This window comes from Bos taurus, chromosome 1, assembly GCF_002263795.3.
Source record: "Bos taurus isolate L1 Dominette 01449 registration number 42190680 breed Hereford chromosome 1, ARS-UCD2.0, whole genome shotgun sequence".
Lineage (NCBI taxonomy): Eukaryota > Metazoa > Chordata > Mammalia > Artiodactyla > Bovidae > Bos > Bos taurus.
Genome location: NC_037328.1, coordinates 127,373,334 through 127,388,627, shown reverse-complemented (window position 1 = coordinate 127,388,627; position 15,294 = coordinate 127,373,334). Strand labels below are relative to the sequence as shown.

Below are 15,294 nucleotides of genomic sequence, written 5' to 3'. Positions count from 1 at the left end.
CCAGTAATATGTTAAAGGTGACGTGCCAGAAGTATGTGTTAAAATTTATGCAGCGTGAAATAGAAACATCCTGCTCGTTCATTTACACTTCCCTATACGTGAGGAAATATAAAAATGTGAATGCAATTTCCTTTTAAGTCAGATTAAAACACAATCTCCTTTGTCAGTTGTAGAACTGCAGCGTCCCCTTGTGGGGTTGTTAGTAACTAAATGAAAACTCAAGAAAAGCTTTACCTTCAGGATTTCAAGTGTATTTTTTCTAATCTTAATAGTAGGAAAGAAAGTAATTATCAGTAATATAATTCTGTTGTTTGAGAAGTATTCATTTGCTTTCCCTTTCCACATTATTTCTATTTAGCATTTACTATTAGAGTCTTTTCCTGAAAACTGATTTTTTTTCAAAAAATATTTATTATTTTTATCTATTTGGCTGTGCTGGATCTTGGCTGTGGTATGTGGGATCTAGTTCCCTGATCAAGTATGGAACCCAGGCCCCTTGCATTGGAAACATGGAGTCTTAGCCACTGGACCACCAGGGATGTCCCCTGAAAACTGATCTTTTGTGGTTTCAATTTTGTTCTCAAATTATGACATGATTCAGTTACTTTCCCTTTCCTTTGTTAACTAGTCAGTTCCTTAGTGATAGTGTGTATTCTTTATTCTGAAACTTCTGTTAAAGTGTTAGGATTAGCTCGTTATTGTCGCTATTAGCTAGTTTTATCTTTCACATATGTAAACAACAGAACTCATTCACGTGGTTCACAGTTTAGAAGATAAAAGTCTTATGTCCTGCCTCTGTCCCGCAGCTAACCTCTTCTGAGGCAGCCCCTGTTTTGAGTTCCTGGAAATATTTTATGTAAATACAGGCAAATGTGGATATGTCCATCTTTCCTCTTCTTTACATGAATGGACACATGTTGTATCATGTTCTATACCTTTTTTTCAGTTAGCAGTTTAGTAGAACTTCATTAAGTATTTGTTGACTTTTTATAGTGGTTAAGAGTATGGATTCTAGAATCAGACTACCGTGGTTCAAATCCCATCTCTGTCATTAACTACCTGGCTGATCCCTGACAAGGTGTTCCACCTGAATGCTTTTATTTTCTTTGGCTATGGAATGGGGGTGGTACACTTAATACCTGCCTCTCAACACTAGAGGATGAATTGGTTTCACATAAAGTAAGTGCTGTGACCATGGGTATCTCTCACACTCATCGTTACAGTTATTGCTGCTGTCATCACCATTATTCTGCATCAGTACATACAGAATTTCTGCATCTTTTTTTTTCCTTTGGTACCAGTATTCCATTGGTGTGGAATGGTATAAATGAAGAGAACCTTAGTGCTAATATAGTTCTGTCTTATTTTACCAGGAACCTGGTGTCAGAGAACTTAATATGTGCGAAACCTTTGTGTGATTGTATATATTGGTACAATCATTTCCTCCTAGATGATCCAAAATGAACATTAAGAAAATTGATGCAAAGATCTTTTCATGTTATAATTTTTTAATTTTGAAAGTAAAATTCGAATAGAAATAAAGCACATGGTTGGAGGTTTTTTTTTCAACATAAGCACTTTATACAAATATAAAACTGGATTAATGTTTACTTAAGATGAATTGGTTTTCTAGTTTGCTAGTTTTGCCACCTGTCTTTGGTAAAAATCCATTGACAGTGATTATCTTTCTGAAACCAGAAGTGACATTCACGTATTGGAAAAGCTGCCTCTGAACAGTTGTTTTCCAGCTTAGGCAGCATTATTCACAAATAATGGTAATCTTTGTCTACATACCTCAATTTTAATGATACAGCCTTGTTAAAACTTTCAAATGCTTTTTTTTTTCTTTTAAAAGCCTGACTCTTGAGATCATTAGAATTGCTTTTATGCCCAACTATAAATTGGAAAAAAAAAAAAAATGTAAGCAACTGAGTGCCCTTTTCAGTTAATAACTTCTTTTTAATTCCTGTTCCTTATTCTTTCAAACTGAAACAGTTCATTTAAAAACTGAAGAAAAATATACTTGAGATTTTTTTTGTATCCCTAGACCTTAGACACACCAGATACCCTCAATGTAACAAATCTTGAGGTTTTTCTCTTTAACTCTAATTCATACAAGATTGATTAATTCACAAGGGATCCTTCAGTTGGTTGAAATTGAGCTTTTTGTAACAGTATTTTAAGTGGTAACAGTTATATGTATATAAATGTTTTATAAATCACATTTACTATGTGCAAAGCACTATTCTAAGTGCTCCACTTATATAACCTCCTTAGGGTTTTTATAAGGATTAATCATTTAAATACTATCTTTACTCCTTATGTAACAGATAAGGAAGCAAGCACAGAGAGATTGAGCAATTTGCCCAAGGTTGCAGACCTGGAATTTGGACCAAATTCTTTTGACTCCAAAGTTTGTGCTCTTAACCAGTGTACTATAATAAGTTAGTACTTTTCACCTAAATGCTTTTGAGTATGTTTAAGACTCAAAAATATTCTGTTTTAAATTGCCAGCAAATATTTGAGTGTCCCTTTTAATATTATTAAAAAAGAAATCAAGTGAGTGATCCCTTCTCATTTAAAAAAAAAAAAAAGATCTTTTCAAGGAATGGGTAGGACAATTTTGTAATTCTGTATTTTGTTCCAGTAGACATGGATGAGATACTTTGTCCATAGGAATTTCCCGTTCCTGCCAAAGAAACCCAAGGAGGCAAGTTTAAAAAGAGTGTCCGGAGAGAGCCCTTCTGGAGTTCCTGAGCATCCTAAAACAGTGTATACATAAAAATCAGTAACTGTCATATCACTGCCTGAATCCCTCCCTGTTAGGACTGTAGACCTATTTTGCAGATATTTTGTAGTTTTATGAGAATACCAGAGGGATAAGGCATTCCTTCCCCCAGCAATTTGGAGATAAGGGAATAATATACTCTGAGGATAATTTCTATAGAACAAACCAAAATAGAGTCTGTAAACCTGATTAGAGTGTGAGGATACTGTTTAGAGTGGGTAGATGCAGTCCCTGGGAGGCAGAAGCAGGTTTTAACTGTAATACAAGTAATCTTATTCTACCATATATGAAAAACAGGAGTTACAATAGAAGGGGCAGTTAATCTAGAACAGTAAAAAAGGCTCCCAAAGAGGCAAACATGGGTGAGTACTGCCCATTCAAGCCCAGTCGTGGGGTAAGAGCAATCTGTTCTAGAAGCATTGTTCTTTCCTTGGCAAAGTTGTCTTAGCTGAGAGATTAAGATTCCATAAATCTCTGTGTTATGTCCCTGTAGTCACCACAGCACACCTTCTGATAGATAATTTGACTTTCCACATAGCTTGCCAGTAGGTAAAAAAATGTATTGACCAAACATAAAAAACTATATGTTAACAGGTAAAAAATGTACTAGTTGAAATGAGAGATTTAGATGAAACACTGTAGAAAATGGTGATAATAGTTAAGCCAGGTGATAAATGCATGGGGTTGATGGTGAGGGTGTTGCTTGTTAATAGTATCACTCTTCTCCCTACTTTTGTGAATTAACATTTCCGTAATAAAATACATCAGTCACGATAAAGTACAGGTATCTTTGCCACTCGAATGCGGTACAGTCTTCCCTCTGTATTCGTGGGGGATTGTGTATTCCAGGAATTGTGTAGTTTGAACCCATGTTGTTTGCATGTCAGCAGTATTTCTTGCCATAAATTTAGTAATTGGCCTTCTATTTTAAATATATTGGTCTCTGCTCCATCATTGTGATTCAGATTCACTTCTAGATTTGCTGATTGAACTAGATATCTGAATTTGCAGAGCTACAGAACATACTGCACGACACTGTGTAGTGTATGTATGTACACATACATATTACACTGTGGGAAATTGACCAAAGTGATGCCCACGCCAGAATGATTGGGGATCTGCCACCTAGACTTCCATTGGAGGCACTTCAGAGTCATCTTTGCTGACAGGCTTATTTCCAGTTATTTCCATAGGCAAATTATTTACATCATTATTTCTCAAATCAGAGAGTAGAAGTTCTGAAGCTTGATTTTCTGAAACAGGAATTCCTTTTTTGTGGGTAGTGCTATAATTTCTATATAATTTCTTCTTATATTACCATTCCTTCATTTTTTAAATGTTGCTTGGTTAATTCTCTATTCTCATTTATCTTTATCATATCTTTCTCAAAGCTAGTATTCTGTTAAAACCTCCTCTCCTATTTTTAATCAAGTTAGTGTATTAGGGGAGGACATAAGTGGTAAATGTCAGGAGTAAATATCAGAACTACTGACTTCTTTATAAAAAAACATTCTGGCTAATGATTGAAGGAGGAATGATAGAATTATAGTTATCATTTTGAAACCTGTGCAGATTAATGACTCTTGGCAGTGATCATCAATAATTGCAAATATCACAAAAAGGAGAAAACAATGACATCACTGCCTCCTGGTATAACTACACAATACTATCAATGTATTCCTACCACAATATCAAATTCAATCTAACCAAGCCCTAGATATACTCCAGTATCCAATATACTCCAGGATACAGGAAATGAGACAGACGAATATGTTAAATGATACCATGGGGATAGAGTTAACATAGTCCTAAGACTGGAAAATTCTATAGATAAATTATCTGATTTCTTAATTGCTTGAATCCATCAACCAATTACAGTCTGTGAACTTGGATTTGAATAGACTATTAGAAAACTGTTCGGTAAGTTCAGGAGAATTTGAATACTGACTGGATAATGTAGTTATATATACCGAAATATTTATAGATGAAATTAGAAAACACCTGTACATTGCTTTAAAATAATAAGTGGGATGGGAGGAGTGAGTAGAGATGTGGCTAAAACAATAATGGCTTTGAACTGATAATCAGTAATGTTAGATGATGAGTACATGGAAGTTCAGTATTCTGCTCTTCTTACTTTTGTATGATTTTTAAATTTCCATGACAAATAGTCTTTAACTTAGATTTCTGGTTTTGATCCTACAAATTCATGTGAATCCAATTTTTGCAGCTGAAATCATTTTCAATATAGTTGCAGTGCTAATCCTTTAACAATATAAAAAACTCTTTATAAACCTTCAACCACTTACTCTTAAAAAATTAGTTCAAATTTTTACAATATAGGATTTACTTTAAAATGAGATCACTTACATCTTCTTATAGTATGTCTTATCTATTTTAACCAAATGTATCTTTCTTAAATTTAGTTAATGAAAAGTTATTTTTGATAATACATTGGATTTTAAATCGTTTATAATATTTTTCCTAACCTGCAGGCTAATCAAACTCTTACTCAGTCCTTTTGAGATATTGACTTTTGTACTATCTATTTCTTTTTTGTTTCCTGGATAAAAATCTATTTTTAGTTTTCTAGTTCCATTTACAGCCACCACTTAGCCTCTGAAAATTAATACTCTGCTATTTAATGAATTATCCTAACATTAAATACTGACTTTTTTTATTTTTTTTTTATAGCTTAGCTGTTTAATTATCTCTCTAGTTTTGATGCACATTATCATTGCATAGAATTGATTGTATTTTTTCTTTAGGTACTTGCTACAACCAAGAGACAATGGAAACAAGTCATCTAAAACTGATGACCTGGGGTCCCTTCGATTGAATATATGTTATACAGAAGACTATGTGCTTCCTTCAGAGTACTATGGTCCTTTGAAAACACTGCTGCTAAAATCACCAGATGTTCAGGTACTTTAAAAATCTTGTGTGTTACTTAATAGTCCAGTGAAAGTCGCTCAGTTGTGTCCAACTCTTTGTGACCCTGTGGACTATAGGGAAGTCCATGGAATTTTCCAGGCCACATTACTGGAGTGGGTAGCCGTTCCATTCTCCAGGGGATCTTCCCAACCCAGTGAACAAACCCAGGTCTCCCACATTGCAGGCAGATTCTTTACCAACTGAGCCTCCTGTGAAGCCCAAAATGAAAAGGCTAAAATAATTCTATAAATGATGAGAAAAAGATTTCAGAGTATCAAATTTTATTAAAACTATATATATGTGAGATAAGAAAGCCTTCTTCAGCGATCAGTGCAAAGAAATAGAGGAAAACAATAGAATGGGAAAGATTAGACATCTCTTCAAGAAAATTAGAGATACCAAGGGAACATCTCATACAAAGATGGGCTCAATAAAGGGCAGAAATGGTATGGACCTAACAGAAGCAGAATATATTAAGAGGTGGCAAGAATACACAGAAGAACTATACAGAAAAGATCTTCATGACCCAGATAATCACGATGGTGTGATCACTCACCTAGAGCCAGACATCCTGGAATGTGAAGTCAGGTGGGCCTTAGGAAGCATCACTATGAACAAAGCTAGTGGATAGTGGAGGCGATGGAATTCCAGTTGAGCTATTTCAAATCCTAAAAGATGATGCTGTGAAAGTGCTGCACTCAATATGTCAGCAAATTTGGGAAACTCAGCAGTGGCCACAGGACTGGAAAAGGTCAGTTTTCATTCCAGTCCCAAAGAAAGGCAATTCCAGTCCAGTCACTTCATGGGAAATAGATGGGGAAACAGTGGGAACAGTGGCTGACTTTATTTTTGGGGGGCTCCAAAATCACTGTGGATGGTGACTACAGCCATGAAATTAAAAGACGCTTAGTCCTTGGAAGGAAAGTTATGACCAACCTAGACAGCATATTCAAAAGCAGAGACATTACTTTGCCAACAAAAGTCCATCTAGTCAAGGCTGTGGTTTTTCCTGTGGTCATGTATGGATGTGAGAGTTGGACTGTGAAGAAAGCTGAGCACCAAAGAATTGATGCTTTTGAACTGTGGTGTTGGAGAAGACTCTTGAGAGTCCCTTGGACTGCAAGGAGATCCAACCAGTCCATCCTAAAGATCAGTCCTGAGTGTTCATTGGAAGGACTGATGTTGAAGCTGAAACTCCAATACGTTGGCCACCTGATACTAAGAACTGACTCATTGGATAAGACCCTGATGCTGGAAAAGATTGAAGGCAGTAGGAAAAAGGGATGACAGAGTATGAGATGGTTGGATGGCATCACCGACTCAATGGACATGGGTTTGGGTGGACTCCAGGAGTTGGTGATAGACAGGGAGGCCTAGCATGCTGCAGTCCATGGGGTCGCAGAGTCAGACACAACTGAGCAACTGAACTGATATGTGTGTCTAGATATACACACACATACTCTACACGTATGTATGTTTTTGTGTGTTTTATTTGAACCAGAGTACTATATACCAATATCTGCTCCAAATTTCATCTCTGATAAAAAGTTAGAAAATTATTTTTGTCAATGTTATGTGCCAGCCTGGATGGGAGAGGAGTTTGAGGGAGAATGGGTGTATGTATGGCTGAGTCCCTTTGCTGTTCCCCTGACACTATCACATTGTTTATTAATCATCTATACCCCAGTACAAAATAAAGTGTTTTTTTTTAAGTTAAAAAATTTAATATTATGCTATATAATAATTATAGTTAATGAGCATATTTGAATTACTTTTTAATGGATAGTGATTGAACATTTAATCATGCGTCTCTGATTTTGTGCTTGTTTTCCACCTTTCTGTATTCTAGCCAATATCTGCCTCAGCTGCTTACATTTTGGGTGAAATATGTCGAGATAAAAATGATGCTGTTTTGCCCCTTGTACGACTGCTGCTCCACCATGATAAACTTGTTCCTTTTGCCACTGCAGTGGCGGAACTAGACTTGAAGGAAACACAGTAAGAGTTTTATTTTATTAAGTGTTAATTATGCGCCACTGAAATTGGGCCTTAATTTAACAAAATTTTTCACAGTCTCAGTTTTTTTATATTGACTAGCCTTTCTGTAGAGAGGTCTAAAAGGACTACAAAGCAAGTAATAAAAGGCAGTTCTTTAAGTTAACAAGCAGTGTCCGCCAACAGTAAACTTAACAAGTAATGAAGTTTTTTTTTTTCCATTTAGTGTCAAAATTTCCTGTTCCTGATCTTTGCTTTGTCATTGTAATGATTCATGTGTCACAAATAAAACACCAGGACAGAAGATTTTTTTCCCCTTATCCATTATATATATATCACCCTGATATGCACATGTGCATCACTACGAACAAAGCTAGAGGAGATGATGGAATTCCAGTTGAGCTATTTCAAATCCTAAAAGATGATGCTGTGAAAGTGCTGCACTCAATGTGCCAGCAAATTTGGAAAACTCAGCAGTGGCCACAGGACTGGAAAAAGTCAGTTTTCATTTCAGTCCCAAAGAAAAGCAATGCCAAAGAATACTCGAACCACCGCATAATTGCACTCATCTCACACGCTAGTAAAGTAATGCTCAAAATTCTCCAAGCCAGGCTTCAGCAATACGTGAACCGTGAACTTCAAGATGTTCAAGCTGGTTTTAGAAAAGGCAGAGGAACCAGAGATCAAATTGCCAACATCTGCTGGATCATGGAAAAAGCAAGAGAGTTCCAGAAAAACATCTATTTCTGCTTTATTGACTATGCCAAAGCCTTTGACTGTGTGGATCACAATAAACTGGAAATTCTGAAAGAAATAGGAATACCAGACCACCTGATCTGCCTCTTGAGAAACCCGTATGCAGGTCAGGAAGCAACAGTTAGAATTGGACATGGAACAACAGACTGGTTCCAAATAGGAAAAGGAGTACGTCAAGGCTGTATGTTGTCACCCTGCTTATTTAACTTATATGCAGAGCACATCATGAGAAACGCTGGACTGGAAGAAGCACAAGCTGGAATCAAGATTGCCAGGAGAAATATCAATAACATCAGATATGCAGATGATACCACCCTTTTGGCAGAAAGTGAAGAGGACCTAAAAAGCCTCTTGATGAAAGTGAAAGAGGAGAGTGAAAAAGTTGGCTTAAAGCTCAACATTCAGGAAACAAAGATCATGGCATCTGGTCCCATCACTTCATGGGAAATAGATGGGGAAACAGTGGAAACAGTGTCAGACTTTATTTTCTGGGCTCCAGAATCACTGCAGATGGTGATTGCAGCCATGAAATTAAAAGACACTTACTCCTTGGAAGGAAAGTTATGACCAACCTAGATAGCATATTGAAAAGCAGAGACATTACTTTGCCAACAAAGGTCCGTCTAGTCAAGGCTTTGGTTTTTCCAGTGGTCATGTATGGATGTGAGAGTTGGACTGTGAAGAAAGCTGAGTGCCGAAGAATGGATGCTTTTGAACTGTGGTGTTGGAGAAGACTCTTGAGAGTCCCTTGGACTGCAAAGAGATCAGTCCTGGGTGTTCTTTGGAAGGACTGATGCTGAAGCTGAAACTCCAATACTTTGGCCACCTCATGGGAAGAGTTGACTCATTGGAAAAGACTCTGATGCTGGGAGGAATTGGAGGCCGGAGGAGAAGGGGACAACAGAGGATGAGATAGCTGGATGGCATCACCGACTCGATGGACATGAGTTTGAGTGAACTCCAGGAGTTGGTGATGGACAGGGAGGCCTGTTGTGCTGCAGTTCATGGGGTTGTGGAGTTGGACACGACTAACCGACTGAACTGAACTGATGCACGTGTTATTAAAAGCCATCAGATGGCTTCCCGTTCCTATCAAGTCTAACACTTGTTTAGAGAGACACACTACTTTTGTAGTTCAAATACAGGTTGCTTTTCTTGTTAGCTTGTTTTTTTATATTTTTGTTAAGGGATTTTTATAAGTGTGAAAATCCTTAGAGTAGCAAACTTTTAAATGGTTGGTAAAAATTATTAAAATTGTATACACGGTCAAAGTCAAATGCCTGGTTATTGATTTTACAGCCTTTGTTTATTGCGCTTGGTTTTACCTTGTTTCTGTTTGTATTTCAGAGATGCAAACACAATTTTTAGAGGAAACTCCTTGGCTACCCGATGCCTGGATGAGATGATGAAAATAGTGGGAGGGCACTACCTGAAAGTAACATTAAAACCTATTCTAGATGAGGTACAGAATATACCTCAGATAGTAATATGTTGTCATTCTTATAGTGTGTCTTCCATCAAGTGATCTGGTGATATGAATGACATATCCATTCATACATTACTGAAAACATAAGGCTGAACACTAAAGTAAAATAAATGATTTACTTTTCCTTTAATGTATTTTTAGTTGAATGCACATTATAATGTACTCTACATAATTATTTATTCCTTACCAGATTTATAGTAGCTAGAGTTTCAAATATGTGAAAGTTTTTTTGATACAGTTCTTTAGGTGTATACATTATCTCTGGATGAGGGTTTTAAACTTGATTACAGTTTAAATTTTTATAATTAATTTGTATGATCAGAAAAATAATAGTTATTGGGTTGGCCAGAAAGTTTCCTTATGCTGTTAATTGAAAAACCAAAAAAACTTTTTGGCCACTATGAATTTTTCATTTTTCCAAATTATTTAGAAAAGAGCATTAAATGAAAAATTACCTGTTTTCCAGATATGTGAATCCTCAAAATCCTGTGAAATTGATCCTATTAAATTGAAAGAGGGAGATAATGTAGAAAATAATAAGGTAAGCCTTTGCTGTCTTTACAACTGCGTTAAAATTGGTCTTAATGGTGTATCTGTCTCTCACTTGTGTTGTAGTAATGCTGTTTGGAGGGAAGCAGTGCTTTTACTTACAGGATGCCCATACTATTAGCAGCATTGCCTCCGTCTAGTTTTCAGAATGCTGTTTCCCTGATTTATCTTTGTATCGTTTTATTCTCTGTTGCTTCCTGTGAATTTTCTTCTATACATTCACCTCTTGTATCTAACTAGTCTAAATCTAACTTATTAAATGAGGTCAGGATGAAAATTGTCCTTTCACTGAATGAATTTATAGAAGGGAAGCAAAGCTTTAGAATACTAGATAGACTAGTATATCTCATTTTCACTGCATTTTTTTCCATAAAGGGTATTGAAGATGTGGAAAAGTCAAAATCTTAATGTTCACCTTTTTAAACCCTGCAGGAGAATCTGCGCTACTATGTAGACAAGTTGTTCAGTACAATTGTCAAATCAAGTATGAGCTGCCCCACTGTAATGTGTGATATCTTTTATTCTCTAAGGCAAATGGCTACTCAAAGATTTCCTAGTAAGTGCCTTGTTTTACTAAAATATGCCATTTCTTTTACTGTATGATTTTATGTAGACTTATGTATTTGGTTTATGTAAAAGGTTTAAGGTTTTAAGTACAGTTTGTTTTTAAAAATAGTTCTAGCTCATTAATGAAATGTATGATTTAATTTAATGGCAACTTTTTACATGCCAATCAGAATCACCACTATTTTTAAGAAAGGCAAAGATTACAAACTACATATTATATAAGTAAACATTTATACTGGGTGCTTATAAGACTATTAAATATGATAGATAAAAACACCTTTGTCATTTGTGCCAGCTGTATTTTCCACTTGCATGCATTCAAAATAGTGAGAATTTTTAGTTCCATACAACTGACTAGATTTGACAGTTTGAGAATGCTAAGGTTTTATTGGTGAGTGGTTTTTACAGAAATGACTTTAGACATTAGAAACATCTCCGTTGCAATATACCTAGAATTTTGAGGTACATATATCAATAACTGTCATGCTTTAATTTTGCAAGAGCAGCTGTGTCCAAGCTTTGCTTAGCAACATTTCATAAAATTAATAGTTGCTACCTCTGGTTGTCAACACTTGGAATTATTCTGTTTATATGCATCTCTGATAAGTAAATAAACTTATTTACTATGGCTCTTTCCTGATCTGCTTGTAATGGGGGGAGGATAAAGGAGATAAGGCAGCTACTTAAATTATCAGTCTTACCCAGATGTGTGAAACTATAAGTTTATTTCTGTAACCATCTGAAGAGATTTTGCTACTTTATCATATTTTTCAAGTGTGCATGTGCACACAGGTGTTTGCAGTTATCTGCCCCTCCACTAAATTAACCAAAGCTAAAATGAGCCTGAATTCTTTACCTAACAAGTAGATAAATTCAGCCCTAGACGTCTTTACTAATTACAGTAAGGCTGTAAACAGTTGGCTTGAAATAAGCATACTAAACCCAGACTTTGTAACAAATATCGGGGGCAGGGGGGTGGGCAGAGACATTAAAATATAGAAGGGTGAAGTGCTGAGATTTTATTTTTAAATAGTGAGTTAGACCATAATAACCATATTGAGGGCTTAGTGAGCAGGACAGTGCTAGCCTGAATTAGCTCCTCTCTCACCTGCACACCACCACATGAGTCAGGGACGTTCTCCTTCATCAGTTAATGAAACGTAGGTTTAGGGAAGTCAAGTGATTTGCCAAATGGCCTGTGACATGGCCAACAGGCATGCTGGGTCTCAAACCTGGGCCCAACGCACTCCAATGTGTTACTAATCACTGTAGTCTACCCAGGGATTTTGACCTTCAATATGCATTAGCTGTTTAATTCTTGTTTATATGGATAATCTAAAATACATTTTTTATTATTTTAAATAAATGTAAATGTATTTCCTTAACTATCTCATTGTTGTCCTGAAATATTAACGTGTCTTCCTATTCTCTATAGACCCCAGTAGTGATAGTTTTGTTCTCATAAAGTATTTGCATTATTTTCTCATTTGTACTTAACTATCCTGGAAAGATGGGTGGGGAGCGGGGAGGAAGCAGTCACGGAAGCAAACGTTATTATATTACTATAAAGTATATTGTACTTAGTCGCTCAGTCATATCCAACTCTTTGTGACCCCATGGACTGCAGCCCACCAGGCTCCTCTGTCCATGGGGATTCTCCAGGCATGAGTACTGGAGTGGGTTGCCATGCCCTCCTCCAGGGGATATCTTCCCAACCCAGGGATCAAACCAAGGTCTTCTGCATTGCAAGCGGATTCTTTACCAATGAGCCACCAGGGAAGCCCATAAAGTATATTAGTATATTATTATGTAAAGAACTACATAGTAAATGACTTGGTGACTACGTGCTGAGTGGCTCAGAAGAGTTACTCACACCAAATGCAGACATTGTTTCCCTCACCACCTGCATCTCTGCCATCTGATTGATTGTTGTGTTAAGTGTTGACTCCAGTCTGAAAGCTACTCAGCTGTAGCTGAGTGATCAAAGCCACAAGTTGTCTCAGTTCATCTGCATTTTTATAGGTAATATTGGCAGATTTTTAAAAGTAAAGATTTCTAATTATTTTGTTATCCAGCCTTTGATTTTATCACGATTTCTGAGGGGGAACTGAAACAGTATCCCGAAACTGAAGACAATCTCCTGTCCTAGTCTTAGGGGCTTAATTATTACTACTGGATAGTGCTGCTGCTGCTGCTGCTAAGTCGCTTCAGTCGTGTCCGACTCTGTGCGACCCCATAGATGGCAGCCCACCAGGCTCCCCTGTCCCTGGGATTCTCCAGGCAAGAACACTGGAGTGGGTTGCCATTTCCTTCTCCAGTGCATGAGAGTGAAAAGTGAAAGTGAAGTCGCTCAGTCGTGTCCGACTCTTAGCGACCCCATGGACTGCAGCCCACCAGGCTCCTCTGTCCATGGGAGTTTCCAGGCAGGAGTACTGGATAGTACTAGATACTACTTTTATTTTTGTTGTTGTAATTTCAGGAGTTTCTTCTTATAGATGAGGAAAGAGGTATTTTTCCAAATTAAATTATTTCTCACAACCTAGCAGCTTTGCCTTTCATTTTCTTTGTTATTTCTTACTATTTTTTTTTTCAAGTTTCATTTTTTTAGTCATAGGATTTTTTCCCTTTAATTTGGTCATAACCATTACTATCATTTCATCAATTCAGTTCTTACTAGCCAGGTTATATTTATCTCCTATTAAGTTTACATACTTTTTTCCGATACTTTTTGTCATTTCGTTTTGTAATTCAGTGTTTTGTGCATGACATTTCACCATTTTTTTTCCTGCAGATGACCCTCATGTTCAGTATTCTGCAGTGAGCAGCTTTGTATTTCTTCGTTTCTTTGCTGTAGCAGTAGTATCACCTCATACTTTTCATTTGCGACCTCATCATCCAGTAAGTGTTGTTCTTTTCAAAGCTTTATTCCATTTTTGTTTATTTTCATTAAAATAAGAAAAAACAAAATAACAGGCCAGTTGCACTTGGCTGTGTTTTCTTATAACCAGTACTTAAATTTAACTGGTTATTTTCCTTAGCCATTTCATTCTTTCAGAAAAGGCTGAAAGTCCCATTATTTTTGTTGTTAAAAGATACTTACTTACACATGGGTAATACAGTGTTGGTGCTAGTTGCAGCTTGGTGATGGGCGGGAAGAGAGCTCATCATCTTTTCCCTCTGCTGTTGTGTACATTTGTAAATTTCTTTACAACAGGGTTGTCTTTTTTTTTCTTTCATTAGTTGTAGGTTTAATCTTGCGGATAGCTTTAAATCTCACAGACATTTGAAGAGGCTCATTTCTGGAAGGTGTAGAAACTTTCATTGGAATGTAATTTGGTATCTCCATATTTACTTTTTATTCACCTGAGATATTATAAATGTATGAGATTTAAAACTTAAGGCATATAATCTTTTTGTTCTAAAGTCATATTTACTTAAATCTTAATCAACACTACGTAGATTGACATGTTTCTTAACATTTTGTTGTTTAGTCACTAAGTCGTGTCCAACTCTTTGCAGCCCCATGGATTGCAGCACGCCAGGTTCCCCATCGTTAACATTTAAAACTCATTAATTTTGCTGTTTCTTTTTCCTTCTCATACAGTATTTTTTTGCTAAGTCTATAACCTTTTATGTTCCAGACATTTTATAATCTTATCTAATTGTTTTTTTGCTGATTTTTGTAGCAAGTAATAATAATAAAAGCCAACATTTATTTAGTGCTTGCTTTGCACTACACCTTGGTCTAAGTACTTTACATGTTGTAACTTAGTTCTCCCAGTAACGTTATGAGGTAGGTTCTGTTATAATCTTCATTTATAGGTAAAGTGAAAGTTGCTCAGTCATGTCCAACTCTGTGCAACCCCATGGACTGTGTAGTCCATGGGATTCTCTAGGCCAGAATACGGGAGTGAGTAGCCTTTCCCTTCTCCAGGGGATCTTCCCAACCCAGGGATCGAACCTAGGTCTCCCACATTGCAGGCGGATTTTTTACCAGCTGAGCCACAAGGGAAGCCCCATTTATAGATTAGAAAACTACAATTCAAGAACTTTTTTAGGGTCGTACAATTAAAATATTACGATTTGATCTCAGTTTGAACTGGATTAAATGAGAATTCTGACCCATTCAGTCCTCCCAGACTATGAGCTTACCCGTGTTCCTTACTGCCTCTTAGCAGGTCAGGTGTGTGAACACCTGCAGTGTATTCAATGCTGTGCT

At 36.6% G+C, this 15,294-nt stretch overlaps 1 protein-coding gene across 8 annotated transcripts in view; it reads left to right on the top strand.

Annotated features, from left to right (window-relative positions):
• Positions 1–15,294, top strand: part of RASA2 (RAS p21 protein activator 2) — a 126,542-nt gene that overhangs the window by 80,854 nt on the left and 30,394 nt on the right. For all 8 annotated transcript variants that reach the window (XM_024990161.2, XM_024990153.1, XM_005201878.5 and 5 more), the window contains 6 exons: positions 5,557–5,713; positions 7,572–7,720; positions 9,821–9,935; positions 10,426–10,500; positions 10,941–11,064; positions 13,867–13,973. In XM_024990161.2, coding sequence (XP_024845929.1) covers positions 5,557–5,713; positions 7,572–7,720; positions 9,821–9,935; positions 10,426–10,500; positions 10,941–11,064; positions 13,867–13,973 — 727 coding nt within the window. The remainder of the gene's footprint in view (positions 1–5,556; positions 5,714–7,571; positions 7,721–9,820; positions 9,936–10,425; positions 10,501–10,940; positions 11,065–13,866; positions 13,974–15,294) is intronic.